Source organism: Schistocerca gregaria, chromosome 3 (genome assembly GCF_023897955.1).
Source record: "Schistocerca gregaria isolate iqSchGreg1 chromosome 3, iqSchGreg1.2, whole genome shotgun sequence".
Classification (NCBI taxonomy): Eukaryota; Metazoa; Arthropoda; class Insecta; order Orthoptera; family Acrididae; genus Schistocerca; species Schistocerca gregaria.
Window position 1 is genome coordinate 640,566,960 of NC_064922.1, and position 24,519 is coordinate 640,591,478.

The 24,519-nt window shown below is 44.3% G+C and overlaps 1 protein-coding gene across 1 annotated transcript in view; it reads left to right on the forward strand.

The window, feature by feature from the left end:
• The first annotated feature begins 951 nt into the window (after nucleotides 1–951).
• The window catches only part of LOC126354311 (uncharacterized), a 34,959-nt gene continuing 11,391 nt past the window's right edge, over nucleotides 952–24,519 (forward strand). Inside the window, exons 1-3 of the mRNA XM_050003865.1 lie at nucleotides 952–1,401; nucleotides 3,608–3,830; nucleotides 10,744–11,027. Of these exons, the coding sequence (XP_049859822.1) occupies nucleotides 1,018–1,401; nucleotides 3,608–3,830; nucleotides 10,744–11,027 (891 nt within the window). The 5' untranslated portion in view covers nucleotides 952–1,017. The remainder of the gene's footprint in view (nucleotides 1,402–3,607; nucleotides 3,831–10,743; nucleotides 11,028–24,519) is intronic.

The window sequence follows — 24,519 nt, forward strand, 5'->3', positions numbered from 1 at the left end:
CACATTCTGCTAACAGTCATTAGATCTCGAGCAATGCGAGCAGCAATGTCGCGATACGATAAACCACAATCGCGATAGGCTACAATTCGACCTTTATCAAAGTCGGAAACGTGATGGTACGCGTTTCTCCTCCTTACAACGAGGCATCAGAACAACGTTTCACCAGGCAACGCCGGTCAACTGCTGTTTGTGTATGAGAAATCGGTTGGAAACTTTCCTCATGTCAGCACGTTGTAGGTGTCGCCACCGACGCAACCTTGTGTGAATCCTCTGGAAAGCTAATCATTTGGATATCACAGCGTCTCCTTCCCGTCCGTTAAATTTCGCGTCTGTAGCACGTCGCCTTTGTGGTGTAGCAATTTTATTGGTCAGTAGTGTAAGAACTAACATATAGAATAATTAACAAAAGAAAATCATTTCAAAATGATACTGAAATTGCAAAGGGGTTTATGACGAATACTTGCGAAAGTTTTTTCTGCGAGAGACCTTTGCTTTCGTCTCCTGCAACGTTAACCTACTCCGCTGTACCAATCCGTATTGACACCGACATTATGAGAGAAAGCCCCAAAGAGAGTGCGTGTGTATTAGTTGCCAATGAGAACGCGTGATTGTTACTCGAAAACGGTCTGCACTATACGTATTCTTTACACGAAGACTGGACCGGCCCTTGGTGGTTTGTAACCTGTACTAGCACGCGGGCGCGTGATTCAAATACGTCAGTTTCTGAACATTTATTCGAACCTATATCCCAGCGCCCCTCTCGTAGTTCTAGTGTAACACTAACGTCTCGCTGCACGCAACAGACATCGGTCGCAGGTGCCAAAGAAAGACAATAGCGTCTGATTTGGCGTGATTCCGTCGCTTAGCGGCCGCACTGAATACTGACTTGGCGGCGTGCCCCTCCATGAACGCGATTGGCAAGTGCGGTATAAGAACAACGGGACGCGTAACGCCACCACTACCACAGTGGCACCGGCGCCCGCTGCCCGAAGCGACACGGCGCCTCTCCTCGACACCATGGCCGGCTGGCCCCTCGTAGCCGCCGCCTTCCTCTGCGCCAGCGCCGTCCTGTGTGTGCCCGTGGAGCAGACGACCGCCGCGACAGTCACAACGGAACCTGGCCACAGTTTTGAACAGCCCGGTGCGGACGGAGAAGTGGGACTGCCAGTGAGTGATGCCGATGTGTCCTCTAATGGAGTGAGACGACGAAATGGCGCGGAACTGACGGAGGAAAACACGATGGAGCCGACCACTCGGGAGCGTCTGGTTATGCAGAGTCTGGGCGTGAGGTGCACCGCCGGAGACTTCCTCTCCTGCTTCATGGTGGAGCTCACCGACTACTTCGACGGCTTCATGGCCAGGAGTAACGTGAACCTGCTGCCTGGAGTCAATCTCACCCAGGTGAGGATACTTCACTCGTCGGTTCGGTGAATACCTGTGGACGGAGGAGAGACCAAGGCAGTTTTGATAGGAAGCGGACGCAGAATCCGGGTGTTTTATGCGAATGTTTCACGTTTTAGTAGTGAATTTGCTTCTCAGAATTGACATACACAGGATTTTTACCTCGATGCTTTCAGCTCACGAGGCTAGTGTATTAACTACTGTCTTTAATTTTTAACTGTTGTTAAGCGTACTGTGGCGTGGTTCACCTTTAGATTACGCCCTTTACTTACAAGTGAAGTGTTTGATTATATTTCAAACTGGTTTGCACGTGTCTGTAACTCAGTGATTTTATATAGCTGCGTAGGCTTCTGCGGCCAGATTAAGTTGAAATTCGGGCACGGTTGCAGCGGTTTCTCCTGAGTCTGCTGGTGACGCAGTATGACGCCGTACGATACTCACGAAACTTTTATGTGCGTCGTCAGGGGTCTTACTTTGCGGTTGTCAGTAGTGCTTACTGAACGATATGGCTTTGCGTTTACAATCCTTCCGATTAAGTTAGTGAACAATATTGGTAAACTGCTGATAGATACACATGTCGTGTGGCTGTATAATGGCTAAATAGTGTCTTCACCCCATGAAACCTGTTAATCGATGCGCGATAGTGTAAAGAGTATGCCTTATTAGCGCCGTAGCCACTAATGCTCTTTTCTACTTCCTCTAGATATTGGTCCTTCAACATTTGCTGATTCTGTATAGGAACCCCGTGTGTGTGATCCTTTATGACTTTTCATTGCACGTGCGCACTACACATCATTTGATGCGCAACGATTTTCACTTTATTCACAACTGTTGAATATTTTTGTTCCTCCTACAACTTTCCTTTTTTCGTGTCAGGCTGTTTAGAATGAATAATTTTATCACTTACCCTTGTTATTTCCGGATCGGTGGAATCAGTAAAAGCGTGTAAGGAGAGAAGAATTCATTTAATCTAAACATGGCTTGAGAAGAAACCTATTGATATTATGTCATTATTTAATGCGCTCGTAATAAAAAGTTACACGACACGAAGGTCACACACAGTAACTAATGACCACCAATAGTTTCTTCATCCAAAGAATACTTTCGTCTTTATTTCAGCACTACGTCGTACAAGACATTATTGCATGAATGTTTATGTATGAACCGAGTCAAGTTCTTGTTTGGTTCTTGTCGAAAACTGGTGATTAAGTATATTGTTACTAGTACTCAATATGAACTGTTTCAGAAAGGTCACAATTCCATTCGTCGACTTGCGTATAGGACAGAGTTTCTGCTTGAATTGCTAAGACATTTGTCTGTAACGTCGTTTTTATTTCACTAGACTACTGAAACCAAATTTTCAGGTTTAACTTTTTGGATAAGAGTGTTTAATCATGTACAAGAACGTAAATATCTTTTTACATCATCCTTGAAAAACTTTACACTCTTAATTTTTTTTTTAAATCTGTGTTTATTTTTTTCTCAGGTAGAAGAGGAGGTACTGGCAGAACTAAAACTAAAGTGCTTTTGGGTAGGTCAATCGGCAGAGCACTTGCCTGCGAAAGGCAAAGATCCCAGCTTCGAGTCCTATTCCGACACACATTTTCAATCTGGCGGTAACGCTCGATGTCAGGCATGGTGGTCTAGCGGTAAAGGGCGTGCCCAGAAACCGAGAGGTCGCAGAATCGAATTCCGTTCAGAGCCAGGAAACTCTTGTCTGCGTTTAACCTAACATCCACTTCCCCAACAGTGTTAGGAGTCGCCACACACTATACATAGTTCCGATTCTACATCAACGTGCAAGTCCTTTCTCTCGAGACTGGACCCCAGTCATTCAGTCACACGATATAATTATTATCGTAGTTAATACCAGAAGTCTTGTTTATTTTTGCCAATTACTTCTTAATGCACAGTGTTGTCCATTGGTATGATATCACAGATGGTGGTCAAGTAAAATTGCGTGAATTAAACAATGTTGCGCATTTCATTGTCAAGGCCAGTAGCAAGACTACTTGTGGGAAAGAGCGCAGTACTTAGTTTTAGCACTCGATCGTTAATTTTTGTACTTCCAAGAAAATGTTTCGTGCCGGTTATGACTATAGGAGATTTACCACCCTTCCTGGGTCACCGCGACAATCTCAGCACTAGCAGCTAGTGCTGGGTGTTGTTTCGCGTGCACGTTGTCACACGGATACCCGTTCCACAGGTGTGGCCAGAGCAGCCGCTGAACTCCAGCGAGGAAGAGGCGGCCGCGACGTCGCGGTCTGACGGCGACTCCGGGCCGTCGCTGCTGCAGCTGATCGGCCGGAAGGTGTGGGCGTTCGCGCGCAGCCACGTGCTCAGCCTCGACTTGCGGCCCGTGGCGGACTTCGTGCAGGAAGCGCGTACGCGCGGCTTCCTTCGGAGCCTAGAGAAGGCAGTCGGGGCAGGTGGGTGCTGGTCACAACACGTCTGCAACTGCGTTGTAATGGTTTTTGACGTGTCTTCATCTAATGTACACGACCAGTCAACAGGAAAGAAATTTATTGGAGCAGGAATCCCTTAAACAGTCAGCCTGGTAAACTATTGCATCTAAATGAACAATAAAACACATTTTTCTAAAGGACACTCCGTATTGAAGAACACTCTTAGCCTACGTTTGAATATTTTTCAGCTTTATCCGTTAGAAATGATTAGCGATAGTCTGTGGCTTTAAACCAGTCGATTTGTATATAAAATAACTTTTCTATATCCATTGACGATTAAATTTCTATTTACTTCTTGCACGACGCATTTCGGGAAATGAGTTCCATTTCAAGTGAGTTTGTGATATGTTCTGACATTTTATTGGTGATGATTTCAATGTGTGAGGTACTGCATTGTTCTTTCAGAATGGTTCAAATGGCTCTGAGCACTATGGGACTTAACGGCGGAGGTCATCAGTCTCCTAGAACTTAGAACTATTTAAATATAACCAACCTAAGGACATCACACACATCCATGCCAGAGGCAGGATTCGAACCTGATCGTAGCTGTCACGCGGTTCCGCCTAGAACCGCTCGGCCACCGCGGCCGGCCATTGTTCTTTAAATATAACAAACAAATGCATTGTTCTGTAAATACGACAGGCCAGTGCAGTACCTCACATGTCGATAATGTCAGGAATAAAATGGAATAACACACGGAAAACGCTCTTGAAAATAGGAATCATTTCCCGAAACGAGTCGTGAAAGACATAAATAAAAAAGATAATCGTGGCTGGCAGTAGAAACGCTATTACGTCGTTTTTAATAGGTTACGATTTACAACTTCTAAATATTTTTGAAGAAACATTATTTGCACGTTAACTGTGAGCCATTTTACTATCAACAAACAGCTTCGGTAAAACAGCGGACCTTCTTTAGGCATGAAATGATATCTCTTATGGGACTGTCACATCGTGGGAACTGCATCAAAGCGATGGCAATTGGGGAAGTGCCCAACACACACCTAAGGTTATAAGTTAACATATTACTTTAAGTGTTGGCTGAATTCCCGCATACTTTCTCGTTGCTACACGTTGTTTTTAGAATTGATGTAGATAAATGTTATCCTGTAATGATGTTTTATACCTGACGACCGGATCTGATAATCTGTATTAAAGTGGCATACACCTACTACGCAAATCAGGGTTTTCAAAAATTTCTCTGCTTCTCAGACGGACCATGTGGAATACGCTGTTTTTGAATTTCCTAGTGCGAGGAGCAGGTCAACAAGAACGCACTTCATGGAATGGCAAAATCATTTCTTCTTTTCCCATTTACATATCAGTCATACACTTTTTTATTTTTTACTTCTCAGTTTTACGACTAATTTGATACTGTTCCTCATCTCTTCTTATTTTACGCTAATTATTTCATCGTCACATAACTACTATAGCCAGAATCCTCCATGATGTAGTTATTACAGTCTATCTCCTCTGTTTTTCTCCTCAGCTGCTGTTTTCCATGGATACGTTTAGTGTAACTACACGCTGTAGTGGGTATCCCAGCACCTGTGTCTTCTTTAAGCATTTTTTTGTTAATTTCTTTAGTCCTCTGTTCTCCTTCATTTCTTATCTTATTTGTCGACTTACTTTTTAATACTCTTCGATTGCATCGCGTTCCAAATGCTTCCTGTTTCCTCATCTGCCTCTTCTTTCCTTCTTCTTCTTTTTTTGACTTCATCATTACCTTCTTTTGAATTCGTAGCAAAACTAAACAACGAGGAGTGGATTTCTGGAAATACTGTAAAATGCGTCTAAGGAGCCACGATGAAGGAAGCATATATTTTAATGCCCCGTCGACGACGAAAGCAGTAGAGATGGGGCACTAGGTATGGTGGTGAAGAAAATCAGTCGTTTCTTCTTTAATGACGACTGAGATTGTTCTTAAGGGACTTAGGAAACTCACGGGAAACTGTAATCTGAATGGCCGGTTTTCTATTTTTAATAGACTGACTGATGACTGTATCACTAGGCACAGCGCTGTATCATGTCTCGACATTCCTCCATTATAGTATCTCATCATGTGTGCAGCGTGACTATGGCTGTCGAAGATACAGGTCTCCAAGACATACAGCAATATGGACTCATCACTACGTTTCGTAAAGTCCCTTGCTGTCTTTTTCTGTCAGTATTTGGAGAGTAATCACGATTTTCACTTTCAGATAGACTGATTCAAGAGGAAGGTTTTTATGTATAATTTACACATATTTGGTCCAAACTGTTTGAACTATGATGACATTTATCGATTATGTCGTGCTTCCTGAGAACTTCCCTGACGTGCGCTGGTTAAATTCAGTTACCTAACGTAGTTCAATGCATTTTAATCATAACTGTACGCAGTGGCAAAGAAAATTCCCGCTGCGCTAGACTATCCATCCTCCATACTTGTTGTGCGAAGGTGAGACGGTTCGCTAGTTTTGTGTAAATTCAGTTGACAGTGACTGTTAATATCTCATATGAACAGTAGGACCAATAACCCTAGAACTTCCTTTGATGAAAATTTATATAACATTTTTGCAGCCATTGTGGCTGTAACGAAAAGCCTGAGTCGTTCATTTACATTACTTTAAACCAGGTTTGGTCAACTATCTTTTATCTCCATTAACTATTGTATTTCTGAACGTAGTGAAATTATATAACAGTCCACAAGTTCCACAGCAGTGGTGTCTTACAAAGTAGGGGAGTAACTTTACTTCATAAAATTTACGAGTATAAAGCAGAGTTGCAATAATTGAAAGTATCTCATAATAATTACTTAATAAATACCATGTCAAAGTTTCGTGAAAACATAATGAAAATGTTCTCAAAACCCTTACCACCTACCGCCCATTATAAAGGCAGGAACGCCCACTAGTGGGTAGTAGGGACCAGGCTGACAACCATTGCTGTAAACTACATGAAACGAATTTCAGCTTCACATGAAAAGCCCTTGAGTTTGGTGCAGTTTTATGATCTAATAAGGTATAAAAAATTCGGCGCACTTTTATCTCTCAAAAATATTAAGTTTATAATGTACACTTGAAAATGAATAGGTTTTTGAAAACTCACAAACGGTCAAAATTAAAATTTTGAAGATGTGCGCTCAGTTCCAGGAACAAGTACAGCATCAAGGACTAGGTGCTTCCGATGACGTTTAAAATTTAGTAAAGTATATTGCGTCATACGGCCTTGCCGCAGTGGCTACACCGGTTCCCGTGAGATCACCGAAGTTAAGCGCTGTCGGGCGTGGTCGGCACTTGGATGGGTGACCATCCGGGCTGCCATGCACTGTTGCCATTTTTCGGAGTGCACTCAGCCTCGTGACGCCAATTGAAGGAGCTACTCGATCAAATAATAGCGGCTTCGGTCAAGAATACCATCATAAAGGCCGGGTGAGCGGTGTGCTGAACCCACACCCTTCCTATCCGCATCCTCCACTTAGGATGACACGGCGGACGATTGGTCCCGGTAGGCCACTCGTGGCCTGAAGAGGGAGTGCTTTTTTCTTTAAATTGACCCATACTGAAAAATTCCTACATTTAGAACAACCGTAAACTACGACTGAGCCAATATGTCATGGAGATAATGTGGGCTGAGGCTCATAAATACGGTAGTGGAACATGAAAAAGGGGCTCTCCAAGTAATGATAGCTACACGAATAAAATTTATTCGCAAGAGATAGCTTACCTATTGTCAGCTGTAACTGATCATAGTAACAGTCATGAATGTCAGTGGGAAGATTGGTCGGTCAAACGATTTTAGTACGTTGTGCAGCTTCTCTAGCGACAAAGTGGTCCTATAATTGTGCATAGAAACCATTATAGTGGTGCTGTAGTTCATCTTGGGAGTGTCGTAAGATACATGTTTAATGACCTTGTACGGTGAGACTGCTCTCTTCCAGCAAATCAGTTGATGTAGAGCTGTGCTCAGTGTTTTAATTCTCAGTATGTCGGTCTTACTCGATCTTTATCACTGCCGTTGCTGCCCTGTGAAGGCGTACACCTTTTACTTTTCCATAGCATTATAGGCCTAATTATTTTGAAACTACAATTGGCAAGAATATGGAACTACTATTGAAACAACCTGGAGACAGGCTAGGCATTCAAATTGTTGATTTCGTGACGTAATTGTTCGGGACGGTGTTCTGATGGGGGATGGGAAGATAGCATTGCGATACTGGCGGGAGGAACATGTATTCGTAGAGCTACAACATCGAAATTAACTGTATGAGAGATAGTCGTAAAGTATTTATTATTACCTCGAAAAAATAAAGTTATGTAAATATTGTTTTTTTGTGTGAACGTTCATTCAGCAGTGCTACAACGTAGGTAACTCCTCGTACCTCCGTGTTTTGATGCATGCCGTCAGACGAACCAAAATGTAACGGCGCTACCCATTGACGATATTCAGTATCATGCAATGATACCAACTGAGGCGGCGCAGTGTTTAGCACACTGGTCTCGCATCTGAGAGGATAACGATTCAAATCCGCGTCCGACTACCACGTTTAGATTTTTTCTGATTTCCCTAAATCGATCCAAACATATTCTGCGATAGTTCCTTTAAAAGAGAACGGCTGATTTCGATCCCCATCCTTGATGCAAACCGATCTTATGCTCCATCTCTAAAGAGCTCGTTGTGGACGGGACGTTAAACCGTAATCTTCCTTCCTTTGTGTGGTAATTCTTTTTCGAGAGAAATGTTGCAGGTGAGTCAGGTTCACCCAGATTGCTAAGGATTTTATCTGGACTGGCCTGATACACCTGCAAAATTTCCGCTGAACGGCCACACTTGTGTTCCACCAATTTGTTTTGGCTGTGATGGCAGCGTGAGGCGCCACTGTGGCGCGGGTTTGTCAGCGTGTACCAAGACTGCAAACAAACAAAAAATTAATTATGTGGTTTTATCTTTTTGTGATGCTAATTAGGACCTTAGGAGTGTCTCTTCGGACTTGGAGAGTATTCCAGGGTGTGTGTGCGTAATACTCGGAGCTGTTTTGGCTCTGAGCACTATGGGACTCAAATTCTGAGGTCATTAGTCCCCTAGAACTTAGAACTACTTAAACCTAACTAACCTAAAGACATCACACACATCCATGCCCGAGGCAGGATTCGAACCTGCGACCGTAGCAGTCGCGCGGCTCCCGACTGAGCGCCAAAACCGCTAGACCACCGCGGCCGGCCGGAGCTGTTTTCCTGGCACTCACATTTACGAGTATTATTGCACTTATTCTTGAGCAGAAAGTAATGTGGTGTAGTTTAACTAAAAGATCATCAATTTCCACCCATTACATTCACTTAAAGATACACTCCTGGAAATTGAAATAAGAACACCGTGAATTCATTGTCCCAGGAAGGGGAAACTTTATTGACACATTCCTGGGGTCAGATACATCACATGATCACACTGACAGAACCACAGGCACATAGACACAGGCAACACAGCATGCAGAATGTCGGCACTAGTACAGTGTATATCCACCTTTCGCAGCAATGCAGGCTGCTATTCTCCCATGGAGACGATCGTAGAGATGCTGGATGTAGTCCTGTGGAACGGCTTGCCATGCCATTTCCACCTGGCGCCTCAGTTGGACCAGCGTTCGTGCTGGACGTGCAGACCGCGTGAGGCGACGCTTTATCCAGTCCCAAACATGCTCAATGGGGGACAGATCCGGAGATCTTGCTGGCCAGGGTAGTTGACTTACACCTTCTAGAGCACGTTGGGTGGAACGGGATACATGCGGACGTGCATTGTCCTGTTGGAACAGCAAGTTCCCTTGCCGGTCTAGGAATGGTAGAACGATGGGTTCGATGACGGTTTGGATGTACCGTGCACTATTCAGTGTCCCCTCGACGATCACCAGAGGTGTACGGCCAGTGTAGGAGATCACTCCCCACACCATGATGCGGGGTGTTGGCCCTGTGTGCCTCGGTCGTAAGCAGTCCTGATTGTGGCGCTCACCTGCACGGCGCCAAACACGCATACGACCATCATTGGCACCAAGGCAGAAGCGACTCTCATCGCTGAAGACGACAAGTCTCCATTCGTCCCTCCATTCACTCCTGTCGCGCCACCACTGGAGGCGGGCTGCACGATGTTGGAGCGTGAGCGGAAGACGGCCTAATGGTGTGCGGGACCGTAGCCCAGCTTCATGGAGACGGTTGCGAATGGTCCTCGTCGATACCCCAGGAGCAACAGTGTCCCTAATTTACTGGGAAGTGGCGGTGCGGTCCCCTACGGCATTTCGTAGGATCCTACGGTCTTGGCGTGCATCCGTGCGTCGCTGCGGTCCGGTCCCAGGTCGACGGGCACGCGCACCTTCCGCCGACCACTGGTGACAACATCGATGTACTGTGGAGACCTCACGCCCCACGTGTTGAGCAATTCGGCGGTACGTCCACCCGGCCTCCAGCATGCCCACTATACACCCTCGCTCAAAGTCCGTCAACTGCACATACGGTTCACGTCGACGCTGTCGCGGCATGCTACCAGTGTTAAAGACTGCGATGGAGCTCCGTATGCCACGGCAAACTGGCTGACACTGACGGCGGCGGTGCACAAATGCTGCGCAGCTAGCGCCATTCGACGGCCAACACCGCGGTTCCTGGTGTGTCCGCTGTGCCGTGCGTGTGATCATTGCTTGTACAGCCCTCTCGCAGTGTCCGGAGCAAGTATGGTGGGTCTGACACACCGGTGTCAATGTGTTCTTTTTTCCATTTCCAGGAGTGTAGTTCGTAAAGCACCACTTCTGGTCTTCATCGACTCCACGTTTACAGACTGTGATCAGATGATATACGCTGTGGAGTTCGTAAGTCTCATTATACAATCAATAATACACTGAATACATTTTACGTTACCAGGTCGCAGCGAGAAACTCACCGTCGGCGGTATCGACTTACCAATCGGCAGCAGTGACAGCGGGAGCGACGACGATGACGACGACGACGACGACAACGACAAGGACAACAGCACGAGGACGACGATGACGGCGATCGTGCTGAAGACGGTGGTGCTGGGCGTGCTGGCGCTCAAGGTGATGGCCGTGCTCATCGCCAAGGTGGCCGTCATCATGAAGGTGACGGCGGCCGCCGCCGTGCTCGCGCTGCTCTTCTTCCACGGCTTCCAGAAGGACATCTCCTACCAGGTGGGCAGCGGCAGCCTCAGCGTACCAGCAAAGCAGTCAGCCACTTAGAACTGCATCACTTCCTTACGTGACTTTCTCCTAGTTTGCTCCCTCACCTGAAGAAAACTTTTTAGTAAGAAACCTATTTTACAGCTACGCTATTAATCAAAGTTAGTGATTTGATGTATGTGCAGAATGAAGCTATCAACTAAAATTTGTACCAAGGTCAAGATTGGAGCACAGGTCTCCTAGCCGGTCGGAGTGGCCGAGCGGTTCTAGGCGCTACAGCCTGGAACCGCGCGATCGCTACGGTCGCAGGTTCGAATTCTGCCTCGGGCATGGATATGTGTGATGTCCTTAGGTTAGCTAGGTTTAAGTAGTGGTAACTTCTAGAAGTTAAGTTCCATAGTGCTCAGAGTCATTTGAACCATTTTTGAATAGGTCTCCTACCCACAAGGCAGATGCGCTAGAACCTACGCCATCCTGGCACAGTGGGTTTACTCAGCGGCACGGACTACCCTGGTATATCTCCCTCCTCAATCGAAGTTACTGTTCACGCCAAGCACTTGTGAAAAGTCACTGTGGCAGTGTGGTGTAGTCGTCAGCGTAGCTAGCGGGAGACCTGTGCTCGAATCTGACGTTACCTCAATTTTGTATATGTCGTTTGAGTTTGCACATACACGTCATGGATGTTTGTGACTTGAAAAGATCACTGGAACCAAATCGTATCTTTTGATGCTCCATGTTATTCAGCCCGTAAATTAAGCAAACAGTGAAGGTAAGTAAGGGGAAATTTCTAAAGGGAATTGTGGCTCAGAGGCAAGAGATAAGAAACTTCCAAGTTTGTCAATGGCAGTCCAGTTCTGTCAGAGACGGAAAAGACGTTGTAAGATCATTTAAATGGGATGGATAATATGCTGAAAACGGGTTATAACAAAAACATCACCAAAAGGAAAACAACGGTAACTGAGTGTGGCTGGATTAAATCTGGTGATCCTGAGGAAATTACATTAGGTAAAGAGATGCTGACAGTATTAGACAAGTTATGCTGTTTGAGTAATAAAATAACTGACAGTGGCGGGAGTGGAGGATATATAATGCAAACCTTCTTCCCTGAGATATGTTGATATCTAATATAAACTTGAGTCTTAGGAGGCCTATTCTCAAAGTACTTGTCTAGAAAGTAGCCTTACACGCGAGTGAAACGTGAACGATACAGCACAGACGAGAAGTAGATATAAAGTTTAGAAATAAGGTGCAACAGAAGAATGCTGAGGATCGGGTGGTTAGATAAGGTAACTAATGGAGAGGTGCGGAATAAAACCTGAGAGAGGAAAATTTGTGGCGTAACTTGATAAAAGACGGGAGCAGTTGATCGGGCACTTTCTGAGGCATCAAGAAATAATTTATTTCGCAATGGGGAGAAGTGAAGGGTTTAACTTGTAGAGGAGGACTTAAGCAAAGTAAAGAAATTCAAATGCATGTACGGCACATTACTTTCACATAGATGAAGATACCTGAACCATATAGACAATCTCGCAAAGCTGCTGGAAACCATCCTTCGAGATGATCACTACAATAAGGCTGTTACCTTCGTTTCATGTCCACTAGAAAAGAAACTGCCCTTTTTAAACTGACCGTCAGTTGAAGCTGGTAGTGTACCCAAGGCGCTGGAAATCGACATAGATGGTTCGAATCGTAGTTGTAGATACTGTTAAAACTACGCTGATGAACTAAAACAGTGTAGTCACTAAAACTTCCTGGCAGATTAAAACTGTGTGCCAGACCGACACTCGAAATCGGGACCTTTGCCTTTCGCGGGCAAGTGCTCTAGCAACTGAGCTACCCAAGCACGACTCACGCCCCGTCCTCGCAGGTTTACTTCTGCCAGTACCTCGTCTCCTACCTTCCAAACTTAACAGAAGCTCTCCGGCACACAGTTTTAATCTGCCAGGAAATTTCATATCGCACACTCCGCTGCAGAGTGAAAATCTCATTCTGGAAGTATAGTCACTGTCTATCACTGCCTCATGGTAGCGTTGCTGCCTTGGACAATTGAGGACCACCTGTAAGCATTCATGTTTGATGTTTTTTCCGACGGCGATGGTATCTCGCTTCAGGATTACTGTCTATGCCACAAGGTCACAATCTCGCTGAAGTGGTTTAGACAGCATGACAGTGCACTCACGTAGATTTCTTGGCCAACAAATGAATCTGATGTGAAACCGATAAAGTACATCAGGGACACCATTAGGCGCCAGCTCCACGCACTCAAGCAACTGTCCCGTAGTTTGCTGGATTTGTGTTGTCTGAGCGTAGACATTCGATGCCAAATACCTCCTGATAACTACCGAGGACCTGAAGAATCCGAGGCAAGCAAAATCATCGGTGCATTGCATTTCAGAGGTGAAGCAACACACTATTAATAAGATGATCACTTCATTTGTATTCATCAGTTTATTTGGCCAATAAGGGCAAATAGACACATTTCCGATCACCATATGGGGTCCGAATCTTATTCTTCTTCGTAGCCTTTTCTTATCTCTCCATGGAGTTGGTGTTTCATTTCTGTTCTGACAATTTTAGCCTGTCGTCCCATCGTCTGTGTCTACTATTATGTCCTGTGAAAGGGCGGGACCGTTTTTCCTAAATGTGTGCTTAACTTGTGTCTGAGACAGTATGTGGGTATCAGCTCAGAATCGATCTTATCGGACCTTTGAAAAGATCGGGCGCCAATGCTGTAGCTTAAATTCCAGACTATTCCTCAGCGTCTCATAGAACGAAACAGTTTGGCACTGTAGTTAATAATTAGTTGTGAGATTGTAACGATAACCTCGATGAACTCCCTGATACTGTATGAGAGGAGTAGACTATCTTCCAGGAGTTTGTCTGGCCTGATTATTACCTGTCGCTCAGAGCTAAAATTACGTTTTCTGCACAAATATTATACTTAAGCGCCAAACTAAACTAATATTAGCATGCGTAATCAAATACATAGATACGAAAACAGGAAAAATACGGCGCTACGGTCGGCAACTCCTGTATAACACAAGTGACAAGCGCACTTGTTTGATCGGTTACTGCTGCTACAATGGCAGGTTACCAAGATATAAGTGAGTTTCAACGTGATGATGTAGTCGCGCACTAGCTATCGGACACAGCATCTCCGAAGGACCGATTAAGTGGGGATATTCTGGTACGGTCATTTCACGAGTGTACCTTGTATGTAATGAATCCGATAAAACGTCAAATCTCCGACATACAACGGCCAGAAAAAGATCTTGCAAGAACGGGACCAATGACGACTGAAGAGAATCGTTCAGCTTGACTAAAGTGCAACCCTTCCGCAAATTGTTGCAGATTTCAATTCTGGGCCATCAACAAGTGTCAGCTGTGAACCATTCAACGAAACACCATCGATATGGGTTTTCGGAGCTGAATTTCTATTTGTGTACCCTTGATAACTGCACGACACAAAGCTTTACGCCTCGCTTGGGCCTGCCAACACCGACATCGGACTGTTGTTGGTTGGAAACATGCCGCCTGGTCGGAAGAGTCTTGTTTCAAATCGTGTCGAACGGATGAACGTGTTCTGGTGTGGAGACAACCTCATGAATCCATGGACCCTGGCCGGCAGGATGGGCCGAGCGGTTCTAGGCGCTACAGTCTGGAACCGCGCGACCGCTACAGTCGCAGGTTCGAATCTTGCCTCGGGAGTGGATGTGTGTGATGTCCTTATTAGTTAGGTTTAAGTACTTCTAAGTTCTAGGGGACTGATGACTCAGAAGTTAAGTCCCTTAGTGCTCAGAGCCATGGACCATGCATGTCAGCAGGAGACTATACAAGCTGATGGAGGCTCTGTTATGGTGTGGAACGTGTGCAAATCGAGTGATCTTGGACCCCTGATACGTCTAGATACGACTATGATGGGTGACATGTCTGTAAGCATCTTGTCTGATCACTAGCATCCATTCATTGCGCATTCTAAAGGACTTGGGCAATTCCGGCTGGAAAGTGCGACACCCCACACGTCCATAATTGCTACAGAGGTCTGCAGGAACACTCTTCTGAGTTTAAATACTTCCACTACCCACCAGACTCCCCAGACATGAACATTATCGATGATATGTGGGATGCCTTGCAACGTGCTGTTCAGAAAAAGTCTCCACCCACTCGTACTCTTCCGGATTTTTGGAGAGCCCGGGAGGATTTATGGTGTCAGTTCCCTCCAGCACTACTTCAGACATTAGTCGAGTCCATGCCACGATGTGTTGTGGCACTTCTGAGTGCTCGTGGGGGTCCTACATGATATTAGGCAGGTGTTCAAAAATGGTTCAAATGGCTCTGAGCACTATGGGACTTAACATCTGAGGTCATCAGTCCCCTAGATTTTGAACTACTAAAACCTAACTAACCTAAGGACGTTACACACACCCATGCCTGAGGCAAGATTCTAACCTGTGACCATAGCAGTCACGCGGTTCCGGACTGAAGCGTCAAGAACCGCTCGCCCACCGCGGCCAGCTAGGCAGATGTACAAGTTTCTTTAGCTCGTCAATGTAATAGGTGCCATCGTCGTAGTGCAAACACATTTGACATCTTACTCTGAGGAAAGAAGAGATGCCATTTCAGAATGTCACAACAACATCCATATAAATTCGTTACAACGTTGATGTGACTAAAATTTCTCAAAAGTGCACTGTAAAATGGTAGAGCCTTGTCTTTATTTATCTGAAAATAGACTTTTCTCTGTGGCTTCGCCTGTATATGTGTTCAAGATGTATGTGGACCACACTTCCTCCTCCCTATCTCTTTGTCAACCTCTTCCTTCCTCTGTCTGTCCACCTCATCCTCTCACTTGTGTCTACCTGCCCCCTCCCCACACTGTCTGTTCATCTCCTGCTGCCCCTCTCTTTGTCTATTTCCTCCATCCCCTCTCTTTCATCATATCTTCCTCACCCTTCCCTTTTACCATATTCTCCTCTCTCTCTCTGTTTCTCTCTCCACCTCCACCTCTTCTTTTTCCATCTGTCCACTACCGCTATACACCTTCCACCTGCCTTATGCATCTCCCCCTACCTCCCCCTCTCTCCATCTACTTCCTTCTCCCCCTAGCTCTCCCCACCCCCTTTTCTATCAATTTCAGCATCTCCACAGCCATGCTCCTCAGCATGTGTAGCCCTTGCAATACAGTTTAGTAAAGCAGCTTGAGTACTACTCCCACAGTGTGCATTTAACACAAGACAGGCTACATATCAGAGACTTGAAAATCGTTCATTTGCTTCCGATTCACGGGTCACCGTGCAAAACAAGTCGATGTAGGAAGCTGATGCTGTTCCAACGCAACATACCTCTTTTACAGGGCAGCCTACATCCCAGGGGCTAGGAAGCCTTATCTCACCCATGACACATAGGCTGCCTGCAAAGCAGATTGATTTGACTGGGCAGTGCCGTTCCCACAAAACATGTCTATTGTGCTGGGCAGTCTATACACCATGTGTTGAAAACAAACACTTGTTTGACTGTATTTCTGCTCGTATTGAAGCTAGGTGGTTATAATCCCCACAATGTTGATACTTATGAGGCCTGCTGTTTCTGTGCAAAATTTGTTTGAAATCGATTCAGAGATTTGGCATGCAAACATATGATCTGCTTTATACAGGTTGGGCAGAAACTGTCTTAAAAGCTTGTAAGGTTTCTGAAATAATTGTTAAGAAAAAATCGGTACATTGTGCTGTTACTGAGTTAATTAGCATTAAAGTTGGAAGTTGGCCAATCATGCTGTTGCACACACAAATTCAAATAATCTACCGGAGACAGTGTTGTCAAACATATTCTTTGTTTGGTTTCATAAAACTAAACAAGAGAGTGATACAAAAATTGAACATGGATCGCATCCAATCAAAACACTGAGCAGTCTCATGAGCTATCATCTATGCTTTGAGGACAACTGAGGATATTGTATCCAGTGGACCACTTGAACTTGGACACAAAACAGCCTAATTGGCTAACTTCAATGCTAATTGTTATTAACTCAGAAACGGCGCAACATATGGAATTTATAATTATTTCTCAGCACAATCTACGCTGCAACACCATTACAAGCTTTGATGTTTCTTTGTCACTCAAAGCTGCTAAGACAAAATGTGATCTGTAATGTTCACTAATAGGAAAATTGAGGTGTGCAGGGGTAGACAGCGTGGTCTCCCATTTGAGAGGAGGGGAAGAGGGTATGAGGGCTCAACACTTCACTTCGACATGCTAGTGCAGGTTTTCCATGTGTGGCTTAAGTCATTTCAGAGAAAGTTTGGTGGGCCTGGAAAGCTCCCAACTAAAGGAAAAGGTCGCATGCTTCCTCCACACCACACACCAACAACCAAGTAATGATCCTCAAGTAGACGAGACAGTAAATTTTGGCTTTTCTTCTATTCACACTTTATTGTTGTCCTCATCTTGCTTTTCAGTTTAAGCGCAAGTTTATCTACACATATTCATCCTGATGGTTTTTAATGCAATAGCACACTGTTTACACCAGTGTTTGTTTGAATAATTAAAAATGTATATCATTGTTTGACTTTTCTCAGAAAACAACCTCTTTTCGTTCACTATTTCATATTCATATTCTAGTGTTGCTGTAGCATACTCAGTGGTGATGGAATTACTAATATCAGAGATATTTGACTGTATTTCAGTTATAGTGGTTCATGTATGTCTTCTTCCAATGTGATGTTATTATTACATTAACTTCTTTTTAGAATTCAGGATTCATTAGGTTTTAACATGTCTCTACGAAAGTGTTCCTCGTCACAGTACCTCCAGCTTGGTATGAAATTGGAAATAAGAAAAACATTAGCCTAATTACCCCTGTTTTAACGTTATTAAACTCTTTCATGCTGTAAAACACACCCATTGATAAAATGTTTACAGTACTTTCGTCCTTTCGCCATCTTGTTTTCTGTTTTCATTGCTAGTATTTCGAACAGTGTCCTGACAGCAGAGTGTGACGTGTGTGTGTTTGTGTGTGTGTGTGTGTGTGTGTGTGTGTGTGTGTGTGTGTGTGTGTGTGTGTGTGTAAGGGGGGGGGGGGAGGAGAGAAGAATTTAGTTTCTGCTTTGGCCTTTTGTAGCACTATATCCTGAGTAGACAAAAGAGCTAAAGATTTTTATACTATAGCTGCTTGTCCTTATTGATATTTAACAATTATAGATTTAAAAGCCCCCTACCTTCGTTATTACTCCAAATTCAGGGCTCACAGTAGAGAGAATCTCGCAAGAAGCCGAAGGTAGCTTCAAACAGTGTTCTCAGCTTGATTGACTTCAAGTCAACACACACTTCCTTATAGTTGTCATCATTAACCCATATATGTAAACTGTAAACTTAGTTCTCATTGCGTTAGGTCAACATCAATCCCATTTATAGGATGAGCTCTCGTTCAAACTATGCAGTAAGGAAAAATGTGGACTGGAATACGACGTATTATACGTCTGAGGCTGCATCCGACAAGGTGCCTGACACTGCCGTTAGGTTAAATGTTAATGAGAGTGAAGAACAAGAACATTCTCCAAATAAATATTTATATCGAAACTGTGAAGTCTTCCCAGGGAGAAAATGGCGACGTGCTTCATGTAGAATGGGCACCACCCGCATAATGGAACAGTGTATGCTGTGAAGAAAACTAAGACCGCACACTCGAGTAGAAAAATTCACTCTACGCGATGGTCTACCGGTTTTGGCCAAAAATGTTTGCTCGTTGACAATCTGAGTTGCAACGTTTGTTTAAATTTAAGGAATGTTTACTCTTGATGAATCTGAAAATCATACTGTAGCGCGAGCAGAAATAAGTATCGTAGCTTTTCGTTCAGTGACATGACAGACCCACTTGATTGAAAATGCAATGCACAGTTGTATGTAGTTGTGTAACTCACACAAGAGTTGTATAGCATCAGAAGAATTTAGATTTTGTTGTCTTGTCCGCTTACGGCCAATGATACACGCTGCAGCATTTATACGAAGAAATCTTTCAATCACGAGGTTCACTATAGAAAGTTTTCACCAAAAATATTTTTCCTTATATATATATATATGACTTCTTTGTCAGCATTTATAACACTTACAGGCACGTTAGTCTATAGGACTTACAGTAACTAGCCCACAACTTATATGTTCACAAAATTCTGCCGTACTTTTGTTGGATCATCTCTTTGAGAGCAGTGCACCACATTAGCTGACCCATGTGGCTCCTTCGTGTTAGGGAATACATCTGGCGTATTGCCCACCATAAACACGAACCTTTTGAGGCCGAAGATACCCTGTCTGATAAGTGATGTGTGACGTAGAATAGGATTCGAGGGTTAGAGCCAAAGCGGATGCTGTGCTGGTTGTAGATCTACCGCTTGGTCGTAGTAAGTCGTTGATTTTTCCTGTTATACGGTGATGATTGTATCCACTTCCAAAAACTCTTCTTCATATAGACAAAATGAATTGCGAAATGCAGCTCCCACTCCATCTGCCGTGTGTGGTGGTCGCGCGGTCTGGGGCCTCATGTCACGGTCCGCGCGGCATGTGTGTGTGTGTCGTCTTTAGCATAAGTTAGTTTCAGTTGGATTAAGCAGTGTGGAAGCTTAGGGAGCTATGATCTCAGTAGTTTAGTCCCATAAGATCTTACCACAAATTCCCTTTCCATCTGCTTCTATAATAAAAGTATTTCCTTGTATCTCCTCTGAACACTCTAAAATTTTGTAGACGTCGATATTGTTCAGCCTTCACAGTTTGTCCACCACGTCACGCGCTCGCAACACCTCCAGTCCCTATTCAGTCTCGCTGCAGCCAGTGGTCGCATTGTTTCGGTTCATTGATGTGTGTTACTTGTCATATCCTAATTCACTATGAAATTATACACAATATGCAGCCTCAACAATCCAATCAAAGACTGCTGTCTACCCAGCTTCCTTCAGGAAAAATAAGTGGTCCTGTGCTGTTGTATCACGTATACAACGTGCTCTGTGGAAGGCATTACCGAGACAGTGGTGGCATGATGCTAGAAACGGCCCGAGGGTATCTAATTCACGTCAGCCATTTACAAGTAAATATGGTGTAATTTTCTCTGTGGCTGCACAAAGGGTATTTGTACATTCTGGGAACGTTGCTCAAAGTAGGCAGATGTAAACTCTGTCCCTAACAAACTGGTGCAGGAAGAAATCCCCTTGAGAGATACAGGAAGCGCTGTGAGTATGAGTAGTAGGTGCCCCCTTTTGTCGATGTTTGACCAATCCAATAAGTGGAAGAAAACAAGCGCCTCTGTTCCTTCTGTTTGATCGTGTGGCATTAACAAATGTTCTATGTTCAGGAACTTTCGTTTCATTGCATTTTGTAAGGAAAAAAGTACTGGGTGAACTAACGTCTTTTCTAAGCAGTACAAAACACTTCTACATTTTGAATGTCACATGCAGTATTAGAGGCGACACGGGTCTTCTGGGCTCAGTTCACCCAGGAACTGTAGCTGTCTGTATTTCTAGACAGATGAGATAATACTGCGTCTTCCCTCATGATGTTTCATTGGTACAAACCATCATCGTGATCGGCAACAGCTATAATTATAAAAAAATCCCTAAGGGGAAAACAGACCGAATACCTAAGAATTTTGCAATTAGTAGGAGAAGCTGTGCTGACAGGTGTAGCTGTTGGTTTCTGTGAACGTCGTACGAACTTTCACGTTGATCATAATTTACAACAGGTCGCTTTGGCGACGTTCTTTTTGATCGCAAATGCCTACTCCGTGTCAAAATTCTTCTAACCATAGTGGATATGATATTGCGCTAATGATGTCCAAATTCCCTTGCATGTTCTGAAACAATGGTGGTAGCTCCATAGAAACAGCAGCAGTGTATCGGAGTACCGTGACTTGACACAGCTTCTCATAAGAAGGAACAGCTTCTCGTAACTTTAGCTTCAATTCCTATATTTCATGCCGAGATGTTGGCCGAGTTGGTGATCCTTCGCTCAAACCTGTCATTAAAACAGAGAAACTTTTCGCCTTGGAAGGATCTTCTCATGAAATTTCAATCACAAACTTTCTCCTCAAAATGTGAAAACGTTTCGCTGGCGCCCACCTGCATAGAGAGAAATAATCATCATAATAAAATAAGCGAATTAAAACTCGCACGAAAAATTTAAGTGTTCGTTTTCCCTGCGCACTGTTCGAGAGTGAACCGTAGATGAGTAGTTTAAAGGCGCTACTATAAATCCACTGAAAGACACTTAATTGTGCATTGCAAAGTAACCATGTATATGTAGCTGTAGATGAATTTCAGCAATATCGTCCTTTCTGACGAATTCATACTCATTCAGAACACAACTATATACAGCGATCGGATGTTTTCCACTAAGGACACAAACCACTGTAGGCTCTAAAACAAAATTCGATCCTGAATCTCTGTCTCCGGTAAGCCGTAGGCTACCAATTACGAAACGATATACGTACATAAACTTATTCGTGCTCTAGGGCTAGCATCTTTAGTTACTAACCAAAACATCATCAGTCCTGGTTAAATTCTGATTAACAATCAGGATTGGCGAACGAAGACTTCCGCCATAAGAAGTCTCCCTCATTCTGGCAACGGCATTTTCAAAGACAGCGGAGGAATGGACGTAGGTTTAGAACACTATTGTCCTTGGGGTGGAAAGCTGCCCATAAAGGCGGAAAAATCAGAAATGATCAACTCCATGAGGATGCAGAGGGCAATGGAAACCATTGCATTAAAGACAAATAACGTGCATCCACAGGACATGTGGTTTCTAAATGAAAAAGTGTCATGAAGATCTCTCCATTGGCAAAAGATTTCGGAATGGACCCCATTCGCAACTCAGGGAGAGGACTGCCAAGGGGGTGGTGTCCATGTGAAAAAGATTAGATAACCAACGAAATGATAATATCCTACGCGTGCCGGGGGGGGGGGGGGGGTGTCAGAAGTTGGCGATGGTGGTAATGCAGAGGCCCCCTTTACATATAGTAGGGATCTGTGAAGTGAAATGGAAAGAAGAGACAAGGATTTCTGGTCAGATGAGTATAGGGTAATATCAACAGCAGCAGAAAGTGGTATAAAACGGAGCGGTGTTCGTTATGTATAGCAAGGTAGGGCAGAGAGTATGTTACAGTGAACAGTTTAGTGATAGGGTTCTCCTTACCAGAATCGGCAGCAAAGCAACACGGACGACGATAGTCCAGGTTTACATGTCAACTTCACAAGCTGAAGAGATAGAGAAAGTATATGAGGGTATTGAGACGGTAATACACTACTTAAAGCGAGAAGAAAATCTAATAGTCATGAGGGACTGGAATGCAGTTGTTGGGGAAGGAGCAGACGAAAAAGTTACAGGAGGATGTGGGCTTGGGATAAAGAATGGGACAGAAGAAATACTAACTGAGTTCTGTAATAAATTTCACCTAGTAACAGCGAATACTCCGTTCAAGAATCACGAGAGGTGGAGGTATACTTGCAAAGTCCGGGTGATACGGAAGATTTTAGTTAGATTACATCATGGTCAGATAGAGACTCTAGAATCAGGTACCGGATTATGATCTGTACCCATGAACAGATAAGGATTCAGATCAGAATGTATTAGTTATGAACAGTAGGCTGTAGTTCAAGACAATAGTCAGGAAGAATCAATACGCAAAGAAGTGGGATACGGAAGTACTAAGGAATGACGAGATACGCTTGAACTTCTCTAAGGCTATAAATACACCAATAAGGAATATCTTAGTAGGCAGTGCAGTTGAAGAGGAATGGACATTTCAAAAAAGAGCACTCACATAAGTTGGAAAGAAATAGATAGTTTCAAAGAAGTCAACTGCGAAGAAACGTTGGGTAACAGAAGAAATACTCCAGTTGATCGATGAAAGAAGGAAGTACAAAAGCGTTCAGGGAAATTCAGGAATACAGAAAAGCAAGTCGCTGAGGTATGAAATGAATAGGAAGTGCAGGAAAGCTGAGAAAATATGGCTACATGAGAAATGTGAAGAAATCGGGAAAGAAATGATTGTCGGAAGGACTGACTCAGCATATAGGAAAGTCTAAACAACTTTCGATGAAATTAAAAGCGAGGTTGGTAACATTGATAATGCAATGGGAATTCCACTGTGAAATGTAGAGAAGAGAGCAGATGGGTGGAAAGAGTAAATTGAAGGGCTTGTGAGAGGGAATATTTATCTCATGTGATAGAGAAGAAACAGGAGTCGAATTAGAAGAGATAGGAGATTCAGTATTAGAATCAGAATTTAAGGGAGCTTTGGAGGACTTAAGATCAAATAAGGCAGATGGGATGGATAACATTCCATCAGAATTTCTAAAATCATTGCGGGAAGTGGCAAGAAAACGACTATTCTAGTTGGTGTGTTGAATGTATGAGTCTGGCGACATACCATCTGAGTGTCGGAAAAATATCATCTACACAATTCCGAAGACTGCAAGACCAGACAAGTGCCAGAATTATCGCACAATCAACTTAGCACCTCTTGCATCCAAGTTGCTGAGGGGACTAATATCCAGAAGAGCACTCACAGAATGGAGTTCCGTTGAATAAGCACCTGCAGCAGCCAGTCGTATGCTCTTAGCTCACTTATTTCTTACATAGTTTAGTTCTTAATTTCTTTGCGTGTTTTTGGTATTTGAATTGTTTAATTCATAAATTTCGGGCATATTATAGTATTTGAGAGTTGGAGCATCGCGTTTTAGTACCTGAATAGTGTAAAATCGCGTAGTCTCCTTCCGTCGCCGAGCAGTGTGTCAGCAGTGCGCAAGTAGCAGCATTACTGCATTTACTAGGCAATCTTGTATTTTAATAACCGTTTAAATTTTGTGTCGAATTGTTTGTGCTCTCTGTAGATTAGTTCAGACGTTCTTTGTACAGCAGTTTTTAGCATGGATAGGACTGCAACTACTGTTTTCGGATGCAGACTGAGTTTGCACCCCTTCGCTCCCAGCTGCAGGCAGTGTTGGCTTCGGTCACACAGCTTGAGGCTGTTGCAAGTGGGCATCACTGTGGGGGTCCGGATGGGGGTTTGTCGGGGACGGCCAGCTCGTCCCACGCATCCCCCGATCGGACTACGACTGTGGCTGCCCGCAATAATGCCCACATTGAGGCTGATCTCTCACCTGTGGTAGAGTGGGAGGTCTCGAGGTGTGGCAGGGGACGAAAGACATTCCGGAGGGCTGAACGGAAGGCCTCTCCAGTTTGTCTGACGACCTGGTTTCAGCCTATATCTCAGGCTGATACTGATCTTCAGCCGGACGTGGCTGCTAGTCCTGTTCCAGAGGTTGCCCCTCAGTCTGCAACATCCGGGCGGTCGCAGAGGGTGGGCCTACTGGTAGTTGGGAGCACCAACGTCAGGCCCATAATGGGGCCCTTTAGGGATATGGCAGCAAGAGAGGGGAAGAAAACCAATGTGCACTGTGTGCATACCCAGGTGAGTCATTCCAGATGTGGAAAGGGTCCTTCCGAATGCCATGAAGGG